This window comes from Zalophus californianus, chromosome 10 (assembly GCF_009762305.2).
Source record: "Zalophus californianus isolate mZalCal1 chromosome 10, mZalCal1.pri.v2, whole genome shotgun sequence".
NCBI lineage: Eukaryota > Metazoa > Chordata > Mammalia > Carnivora > Otariidae > Zalophus > Zalophus californianus.
In genome coordinates this window covers 106840166-106859933 of record NC_045604.1, presented here as the reverse complement: position 1 = coordinate 106859933, position 19768 = coordinate 106840166, and the positions used below count along the sequence as shown (strand labels likewise).

The 19768-nt window shown below is 52.4% G+C and overlaps 3 protein-coding genes across 7 annotated transcripts; 1 reads left to right on the top strand and 2 right to left on the bottom strand.

Moving 5' to 3' along the window:
- Positions 1–5228: 5228 nt before the first annotated feature.
- Positions 5229–8806, top strand: LAMTOR4 (late endosomal/lysosomal adaptor, MAPK and MTOR activator 4). 3 transcript variants are annotated; one of them, XM_027611101.1, is made up of 4 exons: positions 5229–5434; positions 5918–5998; positions 7990–8107; positions 8467–8806. In XM_027611101.1, exons 1-4 carry the CDS (start codon positions 5432–5434, stop codon positions 8562–8564), a joined length of 300 nt encoding a protein of 99 aa, XP_027466902.1. In that variant the 5' UTR covers positions 5229–5431; the 3' UTR covers positions 8565–8806. The 3 variants fall into 3 exon arrangements, with proteins under 3 accessions (XP_027466902.1, XP_027466904.1, XP_027466905.1); XM_027611103.2 differs by having other exon boundaries at positions 5298–5434; positions 8450–8806; XM_027611104.2 differs by lacking the exon at positions 5918–5998 and having other exon boundaries at positions 5313–5434.
- Positions 8807–9076: 270 nt separating this feature from the next.
- MAP11 (microtubule associated protein 11) lies at positions 9077–13529 on the bottom strand. Of its 3 annotated transcripts, XM_027611090.2 has the most exons (11): positions 12907–13529; positions 12603–12698; positions 12374–12503; positions 12119–12205; positions 11834–11954; positions 11582–11729; positions 11367–11449; positions 11117–11280; positions 10402–10556; positions 9977–10170; positions 9077–9863 (listed from the first exon to the last, which is right to left on the bottom strand). In XM_027611090.2, the coding sequence occupies exons 1-11, from the start codon at positions 13315–13317 to the stop codon at positions 9710–9712; spliced, it is 1743 nt and encodes a 580-aa protein (XP_027466891.1). In that variant the 5' UTR covers positions 13318–13529; the 3' UTR covers positions 9077–9709. The 3 variants fall into 3 exon arrangements, with proteins under 3 accessions (XP_027466891.1, XP_027466892.1, XP_027466893.1); XM_027611091.2 differs by lacking the exon at positions 12119–12205; XM_027611092.2 differs by lacking the exon at positions 12907–13529 and having other exon boundaries at positions 12374–12525; positions 12603–12690.
- A 192-nt stretch (positions 13530–13721) lies between these two features.
- GAL3ST4 (galactose-3-O-sulfotransferase 4) lies at positions 13722–19393 on the bottom strand. Its single transcript, XM_027611095.1, has 4 exons — positions 19304–19393; positions 17843–18155; positions 17360–17663; positions 13722–15170 (listed from the first exon to the last, which is right to left on the bottom strand). Exons 2-4 carry the CDS (start codon positions 17965–17967, stop codon positions 14136–14138), a joined length of 1464 nt encoding a protein of 487 aa, XP_027466896.1. The 5' UTR covers positions 17968–18155; positions 19304–19393; the 3' UTR covers positions 13722–14135.
- Positions 19394–19768: the final 375 nt, after the last annotated feature.

Below are 19768 nucleotides of genomic sequence, written 5' to 3'. Positions count from 1 at the left end.
TTCTTACAACCTCTTGATGTTGACATGGCCCAGGGAGCAGACCCTGATTCTCTTCTCTATTTACACTTACTCCCTTGTTGAGCTCATCCAGTCTCGTGGCTTTAAGGACCATCCATTTACCAATAGCTCCCAAATTTATATTTCTAGCACAGAACTCTTTCCTGAATTCCAGACTCATAACTACCTACTCAAAATCTCCACTTGCATACATAACAGATAGATGTGGGGAAAAATGAACTCTATTTCCACCACCACCAACTGCCCTCTAAATAAACTACTCTATCCTTAGCTTTTCCCATCTAAGTTGATGATAATGCCATCCTTCCAGGGCCTCAGGGCAAAAACAAAATCATTCTTATTGCTTTGTTTTTTTTCTTATATCCTACATTCAGTGCATCAGGAAATCTTATTGGTTTTACCTTCAAAATGTATTTATAATCTTACTACCTCTCAATATCTCCACTACCACCACCCTGGTCTATGTCACCATAATCTCTTACCTAATTGGTCTTGTTGCTTCCACACTTACCTTCCTCCAGTCTTTTCTCAACATAACAGCCAGAATGATCCTTTTAATAATGAGATCATGTTATTTCTCTGTTTAAACTCCCTGGTGACTCCCTATTTCACTCAGTATGCATTCTCAACAGGAGCAATATCATCTCCAAGGGGATGAAAGCTGTTTCGTAGGGGTCAGGGGGTAAAAAAAAATTTTGGATATTACAATGGTTTGTGGCCCTCTGAAGGCCACAGTACATAAACAAATATGAGTTATGTCTACGGTATTAAAATTTTATGAGAGGGTAGCAATTAGGAAATGAAATCCAAAGAGTCTCCTAAGGGGCATAATAATGGGGGGGGGGAGAGGTTGACAACAACTAAGAGGAAAAACCAAATTCCTACACAGCTGTACATCATCTGGCCCCCATTACCTCCCTGAACTTTTCTCCTACTACTCTCCCCTTGATCCTTCAGTTTCAGCCACATTGGCTTTTTTGCTGATTCTCAAGTATATCAGTCATGCACATTCATACACACACACACTCTGAGCCTTTGTGATAGTTACCTCTGCCATGGATACTCTCTCCCAGGTTTCCTCCAGGTTGACTCCCTCACCTCCTTTCAGTCTTTGCCTGAGTCTTCTCAACGTCTCCTCAGAGAGACCTACCATGACCACCCTATTTAATACTGTAGCATGTCCCCTCTTACCTCCACAGTCTGGCCCCCATTTACCTTGATGATTTTTTCCCCATATCACTTATCATCTTCTGACACACTACTTAATTTTCCTTTTATCTGTATTGTTTGTTTTCTGTCTCCATCCACTAGAGTATAAGCTCCATGAGGGTAGACATCTTTGTTCTACCCACTGCCTCTAGAACAGGGGCTGCCATAGAGTCGTAGCTTTCAATAATGAATGAATTCATCCCTTCTAGCCCTAGAGGAAAAATTTAAATCCTAGAAGGAATTATAACTTCAGTTGAGTGTGAATCTATAACTGGAAAAAAAGTATGAGGCCAGGGCTGAGGATGTGACTCATGACCACATTATTAATTCTGTCTGGGACCCCCTCCTTCAGGTCATAAAAATAACTAGAAATTCAGGCGTGTTAAAGCTGTATCTGGAGCCTAGCCCAGGCGGAGAGGGACTTTCTGCCTGGGCTTCACATTCACGAAAGCCTCAAATGTAGGTTTTGAATGTTCCCTCTAAAGGGGGTTGGTTATATATTCAGCCAGAGACATGCCCACAAGAAAGGAAGGAGACTTTTCAGATTACAACTTAACTGGTGTCTCATTACAGCATCCTGCCTCACAGATTAACTCTGTAAACCTGGCAATTATTGTAGGACTGTCAAAATCATAAAGTTTTGTAATATCTCTGTGTTAAAAGCATTCATTTGTTAAATGGAACCATTTCAATCGTGCCATAATTTTGGAACCCTGTTTTTGCTTCTTTTTGGCTTTTCACATACTACTAAATTTGAGAAATGAGGTGGCCTGAGCTTTGAGAGAGCCTGTGTATGTTAGATGGGCTTTGTCACCTCTTGGCCACAGAGAACCAAGGAAGTGGACTCTCCAACATTACATGGGCTCCCAGCACTCACAGGCTGCCAGGCCCCAGACACTCAAATGCCTCCTCCCCCTCTGGCTCACCAGTGCTTCCCCCAAGATATGCACTTACAAAGCACATTCCTTCCCCTTTGCTCAGTTATCCCATAATACTCCTGGTTGGAGGCAGGGGAAAACCAGTGGGAAAGGATTACCCACAACTACAGGCCCAGGTATGCATGCTGCCACAGAGACCATCACAGCAAAGGGGCACCCACCCTCTTTGGGTTTTGTGGCTGTGATGGTTCATTTTATGTGTCAACTTGGCTAGGCTACCGGACCCAGTGGTTTGGTCAAACAACAGTCTAAATTACATACAACCATCTACAGAGTTCCCAACCCCCACTCTGCCTTTCCTGGCTCTTAACCCTGAAACATCCATTCAACCAGCACTTTTTGAAGGGTAATAGTCATTACGTATGAAAATAAAATGTTGAAAACATCACAGCCCTGACCCCTGTACTGCTCAGCTTGTAAGTGAGCTATGCAGGCAAACAAAGAGTAGCAGTGAAGTGCAGTAAGTGCTACACTAGAGATATGAGCCCCTTAGATCCTGGTGGGACAGAGTATGTATGTTGGGAGGGGTCAAGTTGGGGGAAAATAAAGGAATGTGTAGTTTCCAGGCACTTCCCAAAGTCCCAACCTCCAAATATCATCAAAATAGGGATCCGGGTCAATATGTGAATTTGGGGATGGGGACACATAAGCATTCAGACTATAGCAATTATCAATAAATACTTTGAAACCCTTTGTATCTCTTTCTATCCCATCCCCCTCTCAATCCCAGAAGTAACCACTATTCCAATTTTTAAAAATCATTCCCTTGATCTTTATCGTTTTGAGATAGGTAGATAGATAACATCTCCAGTTCCAAGAAGAGTGTCTGGTACACAGAAGGTGCTCAATAAACACTGGTTGAATGAAAGAATGAGAAACTTTGCTCACTACATAAGTAGTATGATTTGTGAAGATGAAACAATTCTGATGATGGCTGATGAGCATTGTCCTGTGAAGGGCTCCTCTGTGTCAAGTAAAATAAAAACAGGGAATTTCTGAGGTAAACGTAAATGTAGCTTTAAAACGTAACAATAACTGTAGTTGGCTGATGGAGCACTGGGAAAAGCATCAGACTCAGCGCCAGCAAACTTAGACTGGAATCTGGCTCTGCCACTTGCCAGCTCGTGTGCCTGTGAGCAGGGCTCAACCTCTCTTAAATTTGCACTTCCTCATCCGCAAAACGGGGATACTATTACAATGTGGCTAATAAGAGGGATAGGTAAGTGTATGGATAAAAATGCTCTGAAGAGTGAGTTAAAGAAAATGATGCTACGAAGTGTCATCAATATTTAAGGCCAACAGGAGCCTTTGCAAATTAAGCATCTCCACATAACATTGTCTCTACATCCTCCTCCCAACTTATGTTATAAACATACCTTATTTTGGGGCATCTGGGTAGTTCAGTGGGTTAGGCATCCATCTCTTGATTTTGGCTCAGGTCATTATCTCACGGTTGTGGGATTGAGCCCCGTGTTGGGCTCTGTGCTCAATGTGGAGCCTCTTGGGATTCTGTCTCCCTCTGCTCCTCTTCCCCCACTCGTGTGCGCACTCTCTTTCTCTAAAAAAAAACCCAAACATACTTCATTAAAAAAAGACATCCATCTTCTCTAATGAAACTTCTCCTCAAGCAACAGTACTTAGTTTTATTTTATTGAGATATAATTCACATACCGTAACATTCATTGTTTTAAAGTGTGCAATTCAGTGGTTTTACTACATTTAGAGTCTGTGTAACTGTCATCACTCTATCATCCTAGAACATTTTCATCACCAATTAGGAGTCGCTCCCCATTTCCCCCTCCTCTCAGCCCCTGGCAACCACTGATCTGCTTCTTGTTTCTATGGATTTGCCTAGACATCTCACATAAATAGAATCATACTCCGTGTGGCCTTGGTATCTGATGGCTTTCACTTGGCGTAATGTTTTCAAGGTTTATCCATGTTGTAGGACTTATCAATACTTCATTCCTTTTTACAGCCGGATGAGAGTCCGTTGTATGGATATACCACTGTTTTTGTTTTTGTATTTTTTTAAGATTTTTATTTGACAGAGAGAGACACAGCGAGAGAGGGAACACAGGCAGGGGGAGTGGGAGAGGGAGAGGCAGGCTTCCCGCGGAGCAGGGAGCCCGATGCGGGGCTCGATCCCAGGACCCTGGGATCATGACCTGAGCCGAAGGCAGACGCTTAACGACTGAGCCACCCAGGCGCCCCTGGATATACCACTGTTTTATTTACCTGTTGCTGAGTTTATGGATATTTAGGTGGTTTCCATCCTTGGGCTATTATGACTAACGCTGCTATGAACATAGGTGTGCAAGTGTTTTGGGTGGACATGTTTCCAATTCTCTCGAGTCCATCTAGGAGTGGAGCTGCTCCTAGAATAACTCTAGTTGAATTTTTCCAGGAACCAATGATGGGTTTTCCACAGCAGCTGCAGCATTTCACAGCCCCATCAGCACTGCACGAGGACGCCAATTTCTCCACACCTTCACCAACGAGTACTTATTACTTCTAGAATCAACCTTCAATTTATCTCACCAACACTTTCTCAGTCACATTGGTATTGTGGGTCTGGAAACTATTTAAATTAAAACAAAAGTTTTCGAGGTGACACTCAGGTATTAAAAAAACGACTTCAGGATACTGTTTCTAATTTTTCCGGGCAGAGAATATTCAGCTTCGCCGCTGCCTCGCCTGAGGGGAGGAGGCGGGGGACTCGACTCACCGTCACAACGTTCCTCACAGAATCCCGGGAGGAAAAGCCATTTTGGGAACAAATCCCTGTCTTAAGGGGGATAGTTTCCTGGAGTAGGGATAAGAGTAGCCTTTGACTAGCTCTTCACGGGCATTTCACGTCACTTCACTTTATTCTCTACCTTGTAGCGCAGTTTCGCCTAAAGGGACTGTCCGCCCCTCTGCGCGCAGGCGCACACCCTCAGCCCGCCCTCCTCCCTCCGGTCCTGCCCCTCCAGGCCCCTCCCTCAGCCGACACGCCCCCTCCCCTAGAGCTCTGGGGCTGAGGGGCGGGGAGAGGGCTGTGAAGGAGGGCCTGCGGCCAATCCGCTTGCTTCTTCGGGAAGCGGCGCTCCGCACTGGTAGATTAAGGCTAATGATGTACTCGTGTTCCAATCCACACTTTGGGGGCGGAGCTAAAATCGTGAGGCGCAAAGCTGGAGGGGACAGCCCGGTGGAAGCACGTGACCTGGGTCTGGAGCCGGAAGCTACCTATCTGATAAGGAGCGCCCCCAGCACCTAAGGCTGCGATGGTGAGTGAGGACGCATGCGCGGGAGTACGCGCTAGGGGTTCTGCATCCCTGTTCCCCAATCTCTTCGGTTCCCCCCACTTGGGCCTGTACTCCGCCCTTACCTCCTATCCACCCCGGGACGCAGAGAGAATGGAGATGGGAGGGGAGGCGACGTAGAGGGTTGAAGAGGGATCCGTGCGAGGGTGTATGGGCGCTGGGGAGTAGTCTGCGGGGGTGGGGCGGCCCACCGGGGGAATTGGAGATGGGGCGGGGGGGGGGGCGGGATGGGAACAGTGTAGCTGTGGAGGCCAGGGGAGCCCAGGCTCAGAGGGTGAGAAGGTGGGAAGCTCAGCATGATCAGTGTTGAAGGCTTTGTAGAGCAAAGAGGGTCTGGGGAAAGAGAAGGTTTGGGGGTGCCTTGTCAAGGGAGACTTGGGGTTGCAAGTGAAGGGCATCTAGGGCCATCCTGGCATGCTTCTCACTAATTGCATCTTTACCTACTAGACTTCTGCACTGACCCAGGGGCTGGAGCGAATCCCAGACCAGCTTGGCTACCTGGTGCTGAGTGAAGGCGCAGTGCTGGCGGTGCGTTCTGGGCAAGGGAGGGGGTCCACTAAGGACACATGGCCCCGTGATCCCTTTTAACATCGCCCGGTTTAGCCTAAGTTGTCTGTATTCTAGGTCTTAGCTATCATGCTTGGCAGATAGTAAGCTTTCAGTAACTAATCAAATAAATCCTGGAATCATAGTCTGGTAACTTCTGAGTTAAAAGAGGTTTAATGACTTTAACAAAGACAACTAATTATAGGATTGTTGATAACTGATATTATCCAAGTTTTTTCGAATATGTCTTTATTTGGTATTTAAGAGGCTTTGAATTTTGTTTCATAATACAATATAGCGTTAAACTCTCTAGAAGTTTTTAGTGGAGCTGGAGAGACAAGGCTTAAGGATAAAAGTTGAAAGCAATGCAAGTGGTAAAGACTAGTGAAGGAGACCAGAAAATGAAGGATTCAACCCTTGTGTTATAACTTACATTATAACAAGGAGACTCTTGTGTTATAACTTACATTATAACAAGGAGACTTCAGCTGGGCTTAAAGGATGGATGGTTGTGAACAGGCAGAAAAGGAGAGTACTCAGGGTTGGAGTGGTAGGTTTGTGTTGAAAAGATTTGGAAAGGTTTGGAAGAAGATACGGTAAGGAAGGATCTCATTGTGGAGGACTTTCAAGGCTGGGTTGACACATTCGGGTTAATCTTGAGGGTAATGGGAGCTTTGAAGGGTTTTGAACAGAAATGTGAGCTAAGGAAATAGTTGAGCAAAATTATTCTATTAGGTGTGAAGACAGCTGGAAGGGGTGGGATTCAGAAGTAGGGGGAACTGCTGCGAAAATCTAGGTATGAGACAGGTCTGGTGGCAGTGAAGAGGAGCAAGGAGAGAAGACGTTTTAAAGGAAGAATCAGTGTATCTTGGTAATGACTAGAGATAGGTATTAGAGGAGATACTTCATCTAGTAAGACTGAACCCAAGCCTAGAATGATGGTGCCTTAACAAACAGGAAATTAAGAAAGGAAGTTGATTGGGGAGGGGATGAGGTAAGAATTGTGATGACTTGACTTAAGACATTTTGATATAGAAGGGTAGCAGTTAGTATATATTGCCAGGAGCTGTTCTGAGCATCTCACCAATATCTCCGTGTAGTCCTCACAACGAGCCCATGGATAGGAACTTGTCCCAATTTACAGATGAGAAAACAGAGGTACAGAATGTCCAAGAGAGCAAAGGGCCTGAACATGACCTAGTTGGGAGGTCCATGTTGAGGAAGTTGGGAGAGGAAATTGAGACAGTCAGCAGAAAAGAGGAAGCCTAGGCCAGTCACATCGCCCCCCAAGGGTTAGGTGGGAGGGAGAGGCTCAAGGACAAAGGGGGTGTTTGTTTATGTTTCCGATTCTGCAGACAGGGCAACAAGCAGAAAAACCGAGGAAAAGAGCTCTGGAGGGGTCCCTGAACCTGTCAGTGGTGGGTGGGCAGAGATGTTTGAGGATGGTTTTATCAGTCAGTGGGGAGAGAGGGAAAAACCAAGTTTCAGCGATTAGGAAAGAATGGTCAGTAAAGAAACGAATGAGAGGGCGCCTGGGTGGCTCAGTTGGTTGAGCGGCTGCCTTCGGCTCAGGTCATGGTCCTGGAGTCCCTGGACCGAGTCCCCGCATCGGGCTCCCTGCGCGGCAGGCAGTCTGCTTCTCCCTCTGACCCTCCCCCCCTCATGTGCTCTCTCTCTCATTCTCTCTCTCAAATAAATAAATCAAATCAAAAAAAAAAAAAAACGAACGAGAGTCACTGCTCAGTGGGCGAAGCCCCATTTTGTAAGGATGAGAAACAAGATGGCGTCAAGAGGGGCAACAATATCATAGGAAAGTTTCAGGTTTATTTTTCCAAAAATGGGGGTGACCTTAGGGGTACTGGAAAGTTGAGAGGGAGAGGTTACAAATGCTAGAGCCAGAGTGACTGTTATGGGATTCTTTGCCAATTCTTTTCCCTAATCTCTGCCATCCTTCCTCTTCCCTCTGCATGCAGTCATCTGGGGATCTAGAGAATGACGAGCAGGCAGCCAGTGCCATCTCTGAGCTGGTCAGTACAGCCTGTGGTTTCCGGCTGCACCACAGCACGAGCATACCCTTCAAGCGCCTGTCGGGTGAGCCTCAGCCCCTGCCCCCCTGGTGATGGTGGTGGGAGGGGGTGGGGGTTGCTCCCAGAGGCTTGTCTTCTCAGGGCTGGGGGGAGAAAACGGCTGTCTCCTGCCAACCTCCCACCATCTCCCCCTGGGGTCCCTGGTCCCTTTGGGATTCACCCTTGCATCAGAACTATGAGAAAGCAAGAGAGGGAGGGGGACATAATGGAACCCTCCTATCTTCAAATCTCTGAGCCTTGAACTATCGAATGCCTTTGGCTTTTGATCCCACCAGCTGTGTGACCCTCTAGAGGCCGTTGTACCCCACTAACTCTGTGCTCCCTTCCCTCTCCCGGGCGGGGGAAGGTGTGTCTCCTTTCCAGTCGTCTTTGGAGAACACACGCTGCTGGTGACCGTGTCAGGACAGAGGGTATTTGTGGTGAAGAGGCAGAACCGAGGCCGGGAGCCTGTTGACGTCTGAGCCTGCCAGAGGGCAAGGGGCAGAGGTGGATTGGGTCCATGGGCCTCTGTGATGAGGAAGACGCAAACCTCCTCCACCTCTTTCTTGGCTTGCTGTTAGAACTAAGGCTTTCTCCTCACCCACTTCCCCACCCCTACCTGGAAGGGCAGAGGCTTGGGAACTTTGCACTGTGTCAAGGAGAGTGAGGGCAGGGGGATCTCCCTCTTCCCTCCCTCCCTCCTAATAAACATGAGTCTGATGTTCCCAGGCCCAGGGATGTGTGTATGAGAGGGTGTGACGGGGGGGGGGGGGGTACACCCTAAGTCTGTCTTCTGTCTTCAAGGGAGATAGTCGTGTATGTGGGCCCAGAGGAGTGGGGCAAAGCACCTGGGCACGTAAAACTGGCAATTAGAGAATAGTATGGTAGGAAGGGAGCTGAGGGGAGCTACTTGGTGTGCATGCTGAAGGGAACCACTCCAAGCCCCTGGGGCCTCTCCTCCTGCCGCCAACACACAGACGAAAGTCATTCTTCTCCCTCCTGAACAGGCATTTAATAGTCTTATCTCAGTTGGAAGCAGTAGTTGGAGAATAAGTTCCCGGAACAGACAGATGGAAAAAAAAAAAAAAAAAGAAAGAAAAGAAAACCCCACACAACTTAAAGTGCTTCAGGCTGCAAACGTAAACGTGAGGGGCAGGAGGAGGCCACCTGGCTATCTCCCCTTTCCCCTGAGACAGGAGGGTCATTGTCAGGGTCCCTTTACCATCACCACCCTCTAATCTCAGCCCTGCGGGTGGGTGGGAGGCAGGGAGGGAACGTCAGAGGCAGGAGGGACAACTTAATAGGAACAAGGAATACACTTTGTAAACTTAGAACCAGGGTACAGGGCGGGGGGCAAGGGAGCTCTTGGAGCCCCTGCCCTGGCCTCGGGGTGGGGCCAGCCCCCCCAGGGAGTCGGAGAAACACTGTTGGCTTAGTGCTGTAGCCATACCCGCCCATTTCACAGCTTCTTTCCTCGTCCCTCATCAGCAGACACAGACAGGCGGCCCTACTGGGCCTCCTCATCCACGGTGGGAGGCATCCCAGGGGAGGCAGAGTCTGCAGCGAGGACCCCATCCAGGGGCTTTCGGTTTCTGGGAGTGTAAGAGGGAGGAGAGCCTGCACGGTGCTACTTGACAGGCTCCACCACCAGGACCTTGCACTCACGCTTGGCAATCTTGTCCAGAGAAAGCACAGCCTTGTCCGGGGGCAGGTAGAGGGGGCGGCCCACAGGGGAGGCCACAGGGGGCGTGATGGCCCTGCGCTCCATCACGCTGCCCGACCTGGGGGAAGGCAGAGGCTATGGGCTCCGGTCGGACCCCGGGGACCCTTTGGGCTCCCGCTCCAACTCCGGCCTCTCCTGAGTCCAGTGGCCCCCCCTCCCACATGTCCATACCTCATGAGGTGGCTGCGGGAGGGCTGTTGGTGAGAGAAGGACTGAGAGCGACCCAGGCTGGCCTGGTGTCGCTCCACCAGGTCCCGGACAGCAGGGCTGCTGGGGCTGCTCTTTCGAGAGAGGGGCCGGGCCTCGGGCGGAGGGTGGGACACACTGGCTGTGAACTGCAGCTTCAGTTTCATGTGCTGGCTCAGCTGGAGCGGGGAGACACAAGTCAGCATTCCAGCTTGGCCTCCAGGCCCCAACCTTCCTTTCCAATCAAGTTCCCCACTTGCCCCGCCAGTGTGGCATTGAAGTTGCACCTTGCCTCCACCCCCGCTGTTTAGTACCACCCGTGGTGTTTCGTCCACAGAGGCTGGTGGCTGACTCCTCCCAACCGACACTCTGCATAGCCCATCACACAGTCCAGCCCCTCCCCAGCCCACCTCGAAGAGCCCCGTCCTCAGAGCCTGGAAGGCCACACTGAAGGTGAGCGCGCTGCCCTTCCGGGAAAAGCCCAGGTTGTTGAGGGGCGTGTGGCACACAACGGAGTCCAGGGCTGCCTGCATGGCCCGGCGCTCCTCCTCACACAGCTGCTTTCCTGGAGGGGCGGGGGGGGGGGGATGACACAGAAACAGCCACCACTAAACACATCTGTACGGTGCTCCTCTGTTCGCACAGGGCTCTCATGAGCACAGTCTCATTTGATCCTCAGAGCCCCTCTGTGCGGCAAACTGAGTATGTGTCATCTTTTGCTGAACTTTATAAATAACAACAGCTAATACTTACTGTGTGCTGAAGTCTATTCTAACCGTTTCACTTATGTTAACCATTAAATCACCATAACAACCCCATGAGATATTATTTCCCCCATTTTAGAGAAGAGGGATCGGAGTGAGGCTCAGAGAGATTAAGTAACCTACCTAAGGTCACACAGCTAGTTAATGGCAGAGGTAGAAATCAAATATACCGGGGAGCCCAGACCCAGGGTCAATGCCCTTAAAATCCCTGTCCTGCTGCTTCTGTAAGCTTTCCATTGGTGACACTGTGGAGACCACCATGGTACAAAGCCAAGGTAGCCTGCCACAAGCCACCCACCTCCATGACTTCCTTTCCCCTCCTCTTTTGGGACAAGGTCCCAGAGCCTGACAGCCCACCTACCAGCCTGTGCGTGCTCTGGGGTCCACACAAGCCTCACAGCAAGGAAGTCTTGGAGATTGTTGAGCAGTGTGTAAGTGACCGTGAATCGCTCGTAAGTCCGAACGGGGGACTCACAAGAGGCAGTCATCACAAAGCATGGGCGGTCCAGGCGGATGCTGGGCAGGCTAGAAGCAGTGAGAGAGGGAAGCGGGGCGTGTGTTGCCAAATAGGTGAACAGGACGGTGCCCAGCGGGGAGTCCCACAAACTCACCGGTAGTGGGTGTAGATGCTCTGGGTGAAGGGCAGCTTTGGAGTAGACCACTGAATCACAGCGATCAGGGGAACTTCTAGGCCCTGTAGGAGAGACAAAAGGAAACACCCTGTGTATCTGAGGTCCCCTTCCATCTTTTGTCACCCCCTGGCCTTTCCCTCCCACTGCTTTTTCTTAACCTTGCTCTTCCGAGCATACCAGCCTCTTACACTCACCTCCTTGGCCCCTTGAGGAGGTTGCTCACCCCCTCTCAGCTGAAACAGGAAGTTGTGTTCCTCCAGGGCACTAAGCGGGCAGGGGAAGCAGCCAGAGGTACCAGGCAGCCGGCAGAAGGAGCCCATGGAGACTTCCCCAGATTGATGACTAGTTCAGCAGAAAGAGGGACAGAGCTTGATCTTTTCATGCCAGAGCTCTTGGCCCTGCCCCCCTCCCCACTTTGCAGCCCTGCCCCCTCCCCAGGACCTCACCAGACATTGTCCACCAGCAGCACTGAGCCGTCGGGCATGACAGGTAGATAACTAGCATTGAAGTTTGGGAGAATACGGATATCCCAGATGGAAATTTCCTCCTGGGAGGAGCTGTTCAGCACTGTTGGAGGTAAGCAGCTCAGCTCAGCCAAGAGTACCTGGACCCCTCAAGCCCCGACTTTACCCCTCCAAAATTGGACCGATCCCCACCAGTGTGCCCAGAGTAACTGCCACCCAGTCAGTGCCCTTGCTGCTACCAAAGACCTGAGCCACAGATCTGCTCACCCTTGAGCACTGTCAAGTGTTTTCCAGCCACAGTGAACTGGCGGCATTTCAGAACCGGAGGGGGCAGCAGAGTCAGCAGGGTGCTCACTGCAGGAGAGGGCCCAGGCAAGAACTGATGAGCCGGGCAGAGACCTCACCTCCAACCCGCAGTTCTAATCTTACTCTGCTCCCCAGATCATGCACTTGCCAGTATTACCCCTCCACTCTGTCCCCCAAATTCCAGACTCCAGCGTTTCCTCTCTGCATTCTCCCCACCTTGGGCCTTGAAAGCGCTCTGCTCCCCCCGGAAGGTCTCCCCCGGAGATCGGGTCTGCAGCAAGCGCAAGTAGCCTTGGTCTCTGACCTCTGGTGCCTCAACCTCCCGTTTCCACACAGTCACTACAATCTGAGCACAAAGGACACAGGACCTTGGTCAAGACGAGAGACAGCCACTTAGAAAGGGAGCCTGAATTAGGACAACAGCCCCACCCCTTGCCAATCTTACCTTGGCCTTAGGTGTCCCTGGGGGCAGCCTATCCAGTGAAACGGTGAGTGGGAAGATGACCTCATCTGTGGACACAATTGGTTCCTCCACAGGCAGCTGGGGTTTGTGAAAGGAGTAAGAGGGCGGGAGGGTCAAAGAGGCAGCCTGCGGCGTTCCCTTTAAGATGTGATGTTCTCGGTTCTTCTTGGCCTCCGCTCTCCTCCGTCATCTGCCTCCTTCAGGCCCCCAGCGTCCATCCCCTCCAGTCTCTGGAGCCCAGCAAACCGCCCCTCCGCCCTGTGCCGTGTCACCCCAAGCTCCTCACCGTGGTCGCTCCCCCTGAGGTAGCAGGGCCCGGGCCGTGGGTGAGGAGGGGGCTGCAGCCTCGAAACAACGCCCCACCGCCAGGATCCCCGCCCCCTGGGGGTTCGGGATCCTGGTCTGCGGAGCCACCGCCCCCGGGCGCCCCGCCTCCGGCGCTGACCGAAGCCAGGGCGGCCAGGGCCGTTGCCAGTTCTGCCCAGGTCCCTCGGGAGCCCAAGCCCGGGCCGCCCCCGGCGCCGGACCCCGCGCCTCCCCGGCAGCGCAGCACCAGCAGGAAGCGGACAGTCTCCCCCAGGTAGAGATGGTTGCGCCGGGGCAGCGCCCGGTACCGGCCCGGGTCCCCCGCCAGCTCCGCGCGCGGCGGCAGCGGCACCGCCGGGAAATACATGGAGTAGTCACACTGGGACTCCATGGGGCGGCGAGGACGGCGCGGGCGGGGGGCGAGGGGGCCGCTGGGGCGGGGCCCGGGAGTTCCGACACCGAACGGGTGCTGCGCGCGGCCGGGCCGGCCCGGGAGACCAGCCGGGGCCGGGAACCGGGGCAACGAACCCGGAACCGAGACCCCGCAGGGCCGGAACCGGGCTGCTGGGCCGATTGACTGGCGAGAAACCGGAAGCGGAAAGGAAGGGGCGTGGCCTCCGAGGCCCCGGAATTTGTGGGTGACCGGACCGCTGTCGGGGTGGGGGGGGAGGCGGGTCCCGCTGGGGTTAGGCTGCAGTAAGAAGGGTTTACGGGAGACTACAAGACAGATTTCTTAGAGAAGAAATATTAATCCACTCCAACTACACTTCTCCCAGGAAGATGCAAAGCAAGTCAAAGGTTCAAATTATTTATTCAACAAACATTTCATAGTGAAATGAGCATAGTCCAGAACCAAATAATTCATAGAGAAATGGACGCATTATTCCAACCCACACGTTCCAAATTTTTTCTGGCTTACTCCATGATTTGCTCCTCCGGGGGCTCTTTGAGAGTGCTAGAGGGACCTGCCAGGGGGTTGGAAAGGGGAAGGGGCAAAATGGGTGGGGAGGGGGTACTGCAAGGAGCTGAATGCCTGGAATGCTTTGGCACAGGCTGGAAGACTTGGTCCCCACATCTGTGCAAAGTTTCATTCAACCTCCAGGGCACAAACATGCTTCCAGACGGAAGCAGAGTATGGCTGCCTCATACTCAATCATGTGTGCCGTCTAGCTTTGCTGCTCTTCAGCCTAAGACTTAGTGGTTTGATGCCTAGGGGGAGAGTATCCTTGAGGTCTTAAGGGGCAGAGAGACTGTTGGGGGAAACTGCTTGGCATCTAGCTTGTCCTTGTACTGTAGCTCAGGGGTAGCCAGACGCTCACACTCCTCCTGGTCTGCGAGGCTCAGTCCACTCCGAAGTACATAGCCCAAAACCTTACCTGACCCAAACTGGAAAGGGCGGAACCGTCGGTCAGTGATATATTTGGGGTCTAAAGCCTCACCCCCCTCTAGACAATGTTTAGCCAGGGCCTCTCGGCGAGCCCGGAGCTCTGCCACGGCACTCTCCAGTCGGCTCTGGCCATATTGATTTATTCGTGCCCACAGACTGTGGTTGAAGTGAACGTAGAGAACCCAGTCCAGGTGGTTCCAGGCTCGGGCCCGTGCAGTCAGCTGCCTGTCCTCAGCAGTCAGTCCACCATTGCTGACAGCGCCTCTGCCCTGCTCACCTCCAGCTTGGGCGTTGTGCATGAAGCCCACCACATCATCCAGCCCCCAGCACAGGGCATCTGCCAGTAGAACCAATGACTCATCAAAGTACTCGGCCACCAAGACCAGATCAAAGACAGAGTCCAGCCAGGCCAGACTCCACTGGATGAAGGACGAAGATCCCAAATCTAAAGAGGAAGGGCTGGATATCTGGCTGTGACCACCAGCAACTGTGGGAGCAGGATGGGAGACAGCATTGGGATCCAGGGGATGGTGGGCTCGGGGGCCACTGCCAGAAGGCAAAACATTCAGCTGTGGGAAGCTGGGGTCTCTAGGTGGATGAGGATTACCTCTCTTGGTCTTCATCTCTGGGGGGAAGGGGAGACCAAAGTCAAACCAGAGCAAGTTGCGTGCATAGTGGTCCCCACGGGCCCCAGGTCGGTAGAAGGCTCGAGGATTGGCCAGGAAGGCAGCCAAGGATGGCGCCTTGCGGAAGGCCGATGAGGTGGATTTATAGTAGGAGAAAGCAGAGCGGGCCAGAGCTGCTGGGTCTCGGACAATGGAAAAGAAGAAGCTGTCAGAAGGCATGACCTGAAGTACCTGCGGAGGAGAGAAAACAGGCATAGGCAGAAAGAACTGGGCCAGGAAGGAACTAAGCAAGCCCATTGCCAGTGGATCCTCTAGACTCCTCAAACCTCCTTCTGGAAATTTCTGGGCTTTGCTGGAAACCCCCAGGTTCCTACACTAACACCTTGGGCAAGTTACTTAACATCTCTGAGACTCAATTTGCTCATCTGAAAAATGGGGATAACCATAGCTTCCCACTGATCATGAAGGTACACGAGATAAAGGGTATGAAGGAACCTGGAACATGGGAAGCTACTCAAGAACATTAATTTCTTTGGGCCTCTCGGTATGGCTTTGGTCAGTAAAATCTTTAAGAATCAAACTTTGTCTTCACTTCTCCAACAAAAACCTCTTAGGTGCCTATCCTGGGACTCTTGGTCACAGCTTCAAGAAAGGAACTGGTCTCAGGCCTCCTCTAGGTGGGGGTGTGGTGGGGAGTGGTCACTGGCAGCAAAGAGGGAGGAGAGGGACCAACCATAATGCTATCTCAAGTGTAGGCATCAGGTAGGCAGGCTAAGCCCAGTATGGCCAAAGGACAGGGTACTTCTGGGGTTCTTAGGCATCTTGGAAAATAAAGGACAGCCCTGGACTGGGCACTGGGGAGCTATGGACACTTGGTAGGGTGCTACCCTGAGGCCTGGGACATATGATTCTACTTCTCAGCAAGAAAGATGGTGGGAATTGGACTGAGCCACATCCTAGGATGGTCCTGCAGGCAGATCCACATCAGGACCCAGCCCCTGGGCTCCCCAGAGGGTTTCTGCCTCTGAATATGGCTTGTCACTAAACCTGACGCCCTCACACGTTGTCCTCCAATCTGCTCTGCTAATGTGGGCATGCCTGCAGAGCACAGCTTATAAACTGTCTCTTTGAAGGCAGGGAAGAACAGTACAGAGAATAGTCTGTGGCATCAGGTGAACCTGCAATAAGACCCAGTTTAGCCATTTACCAGTTGTATAACTTTAGACAAGTTATTGAACTTCTCAGAGCCATTGTCCCTCCATCTATAAATCTGGGTTAACACTTACCTTGAATGTGGAATTGCATGGAACATGGTAGGTACTCATTGAATGGTGATGACAATGAAGGTCAAAGGTCAAAAACCAGAGAAACCTGCCTGAAAGATCATTGTCATCACCTCACTCCCAGCAGTGACCCCTCACTGCCCTTTAGATGATACTTATGACCCTCAGCTGCTTTCTCCAGCCGCAGCTTAAGAGGACACACACACACACACACACACACACACGACCACCACACCTTTGCTGATATTCTGCTCCCTCTAAAATACCTGGTATTCTTCTTACTACAAAGTTGTGTCCACCCTTTCCTTAAAAAACACTTCCCCAGAAAGCCCTGCTTCTTTTGGTGAATATTCTCTTCACAGTTCCAAATATAAACACAAATACACATGCACACATGCCAGGGAAGGCCCTTTGACTTGGGAGCAGATGGACCTGAGTTCAAATCCTAGCTCTGCTGCTTTCTGTTAAGGAGGCCAGTCACTTAGCCTCTCTGAAACCTGACCTCCTCATCTGTGTAATGGAGACATTTATAATGCCTTTCTGGCAAGGTGATGGTAAGCTTAGTACCCAGTAGACAGTAAGTATTCAATAAAAGTTCCTTCCCTGTATATTTTCATTTGCACATTGATTTTGTTTGCCCAAGAGCTCTCAGGTTCCTGGGTGTGTATGGATGAGTACGTGAGTGCATGCACACATCATCCCCTTTAGAACCAGGGAGGAGGGGGTCAGGACCAGGCTAGGGCTTGGCATGTAGCTGATTCTCCGTATCTGGCAGAGGAAGATGGTCAGAAGGCAGTGGCTGAGCAAGGGCCCTGGTAATGTCAGTAGAAGGGGCCAAGAATGAGAGTCTGGGGGATCAGAGTTGTCAGGGCACTGATATCAGTGGGGTAAATTGGTCAAGGAAAGAGACTGGAAAGCTCTAGATGGGAGAAGGCAGGACTTTGGCTCCCAGAAACCACTAGGCAAGGGACAGCTGAGGAGAGGAGAACAGGAATCTCTGCGGTTCCCATGCCCAATTTTTGGGTGAAGGGGTACCTGGGAACCCCCCAGGCTTGGGGCCTCCTCCCCTGGTGGTCTTGGCCACAAGCCTAAGCCCACGTCTCTCCAATCCCACCCACCCCCTCTTACACCCCTCACCTCTTTCAGGTTGAACCTCATGTGATGACAGAGGATGTGGAAGGGGGCCTTGGTACCTCCACCCTGAGGGCGGTAGCCTTTGACCCGAGAGGCCTGGAAAAGCCTTGGGTAGCCGAACTGGTAGCGGGCAGGGAGGGCAAAGCGCAGCCCGTGTCGGTCCCCGTAGCGATGAAGCAGGTTCAGCACAGAGCTGCTCCCAGATTTATGCGTCTTCAGGAACACAAGTCGCTGCCGGGGCAGGCAGGATGAAACAGTCGATCCCGGGGATGGGGTCAAGGGCTGTCGGAGCTGCAGGCCTGGTAACCTGGGGAGAGATGGGAGGGGAATTTTCCTGTCCCTCACCAGCAGGTGGGTGCGCATCTTGTGGAGCAAGGACAGAGGACATGGAACCTTCTCAGAGTCCCCAGGAGTCACAGACCTAGGTGGCATGGGGCGGAGCAATGGGGGGCATCTATAAGGCATTGGGACAAGATGGGAACTCACCTCTTCTGGAAGGGCCCCCCCCAGAGCTGGAGGGCAAATCCGATGGTCATGAAGACTCCCAGAGCCACCCCCAGGCTCCGAGGCCCCCAGAGGCGCATGGTCCTGGTAGGAGACAGAGGGCCCATGTGGCACCGGTAAGGGTGATGCTAGCGAGGGACAGGGCAAGGGCCAGGCACAGAGGCAGAGACAGCTTGAGACAGCCGTGCAGCCGTGGAAGGCGCTGGTTCGAGATCGGGGGGTCATCCCCCAGGCCTGCTTGCAGCCCTGGTTGAGTCTGCCCCCTGAGTTAGCAGATTTTTGCCTCTGTCAGCGTCTAGAAGGGAAATGAGGGGGGAAGGAGGGGAGTCTAAGGAGAGGGTAGAGCCTTCTCTCCTGCTGCTGCCGCTCATTCCAGGAGTGGAAGCCTGTGGGGAGGGGCATGTGCTCTCTATACCCAGATCTTCCTGGTCATCCACAACTACTCCTTTCAGTTTCCCCGGCCCCCACCTGCAGTTTCTACCTGAGCCTCAGGGGTTTAGAAGGGGAGGGGAGAAAGGCAAGACCCTGTAGAAGGACCCATCCGCTCATGTGCCAGTGAGGTGGACATCGGCCGGCCCCTGGCTTCCTTGGCTTCCTCATGAGCTCCTCTGCCTGTGACAGATGGGAATGAAGAGCCCCATTCTGAGGCCACAAGGGGCATCCATAAGGAGGGAATGGGGGGTCAGACAGGGCACAGGCTACCGAACCCAGGGAGGTCAACTACAGGAACGACTTTGTCGTCATGAGTCGGGCATCTCTCGCCCCTTCTGGAGTGCTCTCAGCACAGGGCAGACCCCAGTGTGTGAAGAGCTGGGGGAGACGTGGGGTTACTGATGAGGCTTAGCTCCCTGGACACCCCCTACTCCCCCGTGCCGGTTTTCCAACTCCCTCTGCACCCAGAGGAGATCGAGAGGGTGGAGTTGGAGAGAGAGAAAAACTCTGCGACATAAAGATACCGAAAGATACAAAAATGGAGCTTCTGAGTTCCTTCCCAGGCCCCAGGTTCCTAATCAACTGGGAGTCTGGACTCACCCCTTCAGATCACAGCCGCAACCATGGGCCACAGCCCCTCCAACAAGCCCCGACAGCCCCTTTCTGGGACAAGCCAGGAATGACCCCAGGCAAGGAGAACCCACACTTGCTACCTAGAGACCCGCCCCCTCTGGCATCACCCCTCAAATCCCTCCCCCAACACAGCCCCCAGGATCCAGCCCCGCACCGGACTCCCTCCTGTGTCCAGACTTCTAGTCCTTTCTCATCCATCTCTGTCTCCTCCCATTACCCCCATTCCAGCCCTCTGTCCCCTCCAGCTTTGGTGATTGCTCCGTCTGTCGCCAGCCCTTTGTTGGCCCCCTCGGGGGTTCTATGAACCCCCCAAGTCTCCTCCCACAAATTCAAGAGTCCCTCCACCGGCCGCGGCCTTGGCTTCACTTGCCCACTCACCAGGCCACCTGAGGAGCAGCAGGGAAATCGGGGTCTGGCCCTCCCGCCCGCCCCAGCCACCGCCCGGCTCGGCGCAGTGCTCAACTTTCCCCATAAACTTGCTCCGCGCCCAGGCTCCTCCCCCTCCCTCCCTTTGTCCCGCCAGTCCCTGCAGCTTGCTTGGGCTTTAATCGCGTCTCTGGGTCTCTCACTCCGGGCATCTTTCCTTCGTCAGGGCACCCAGCCCGCCCTTGGAAGACAGTACTTCTACCCACCCTCCTTTCACACTTAGGAATCAATTATACCTTTTCCTCTTAGCTTTCTGCAGAACAAAAGACTCATTCAGGCAACGGAAAGAAGGAAAGAGAAAATAACAGACGAGTTGAAAGCAGACATTGTTGAGGACCTGACAAGGTAGCCCCCAGCTGACACACAGAGAACAGCGGTCCCCACCCTGAAGGCAGGGGGCAGCGGTGTGGTAATAGT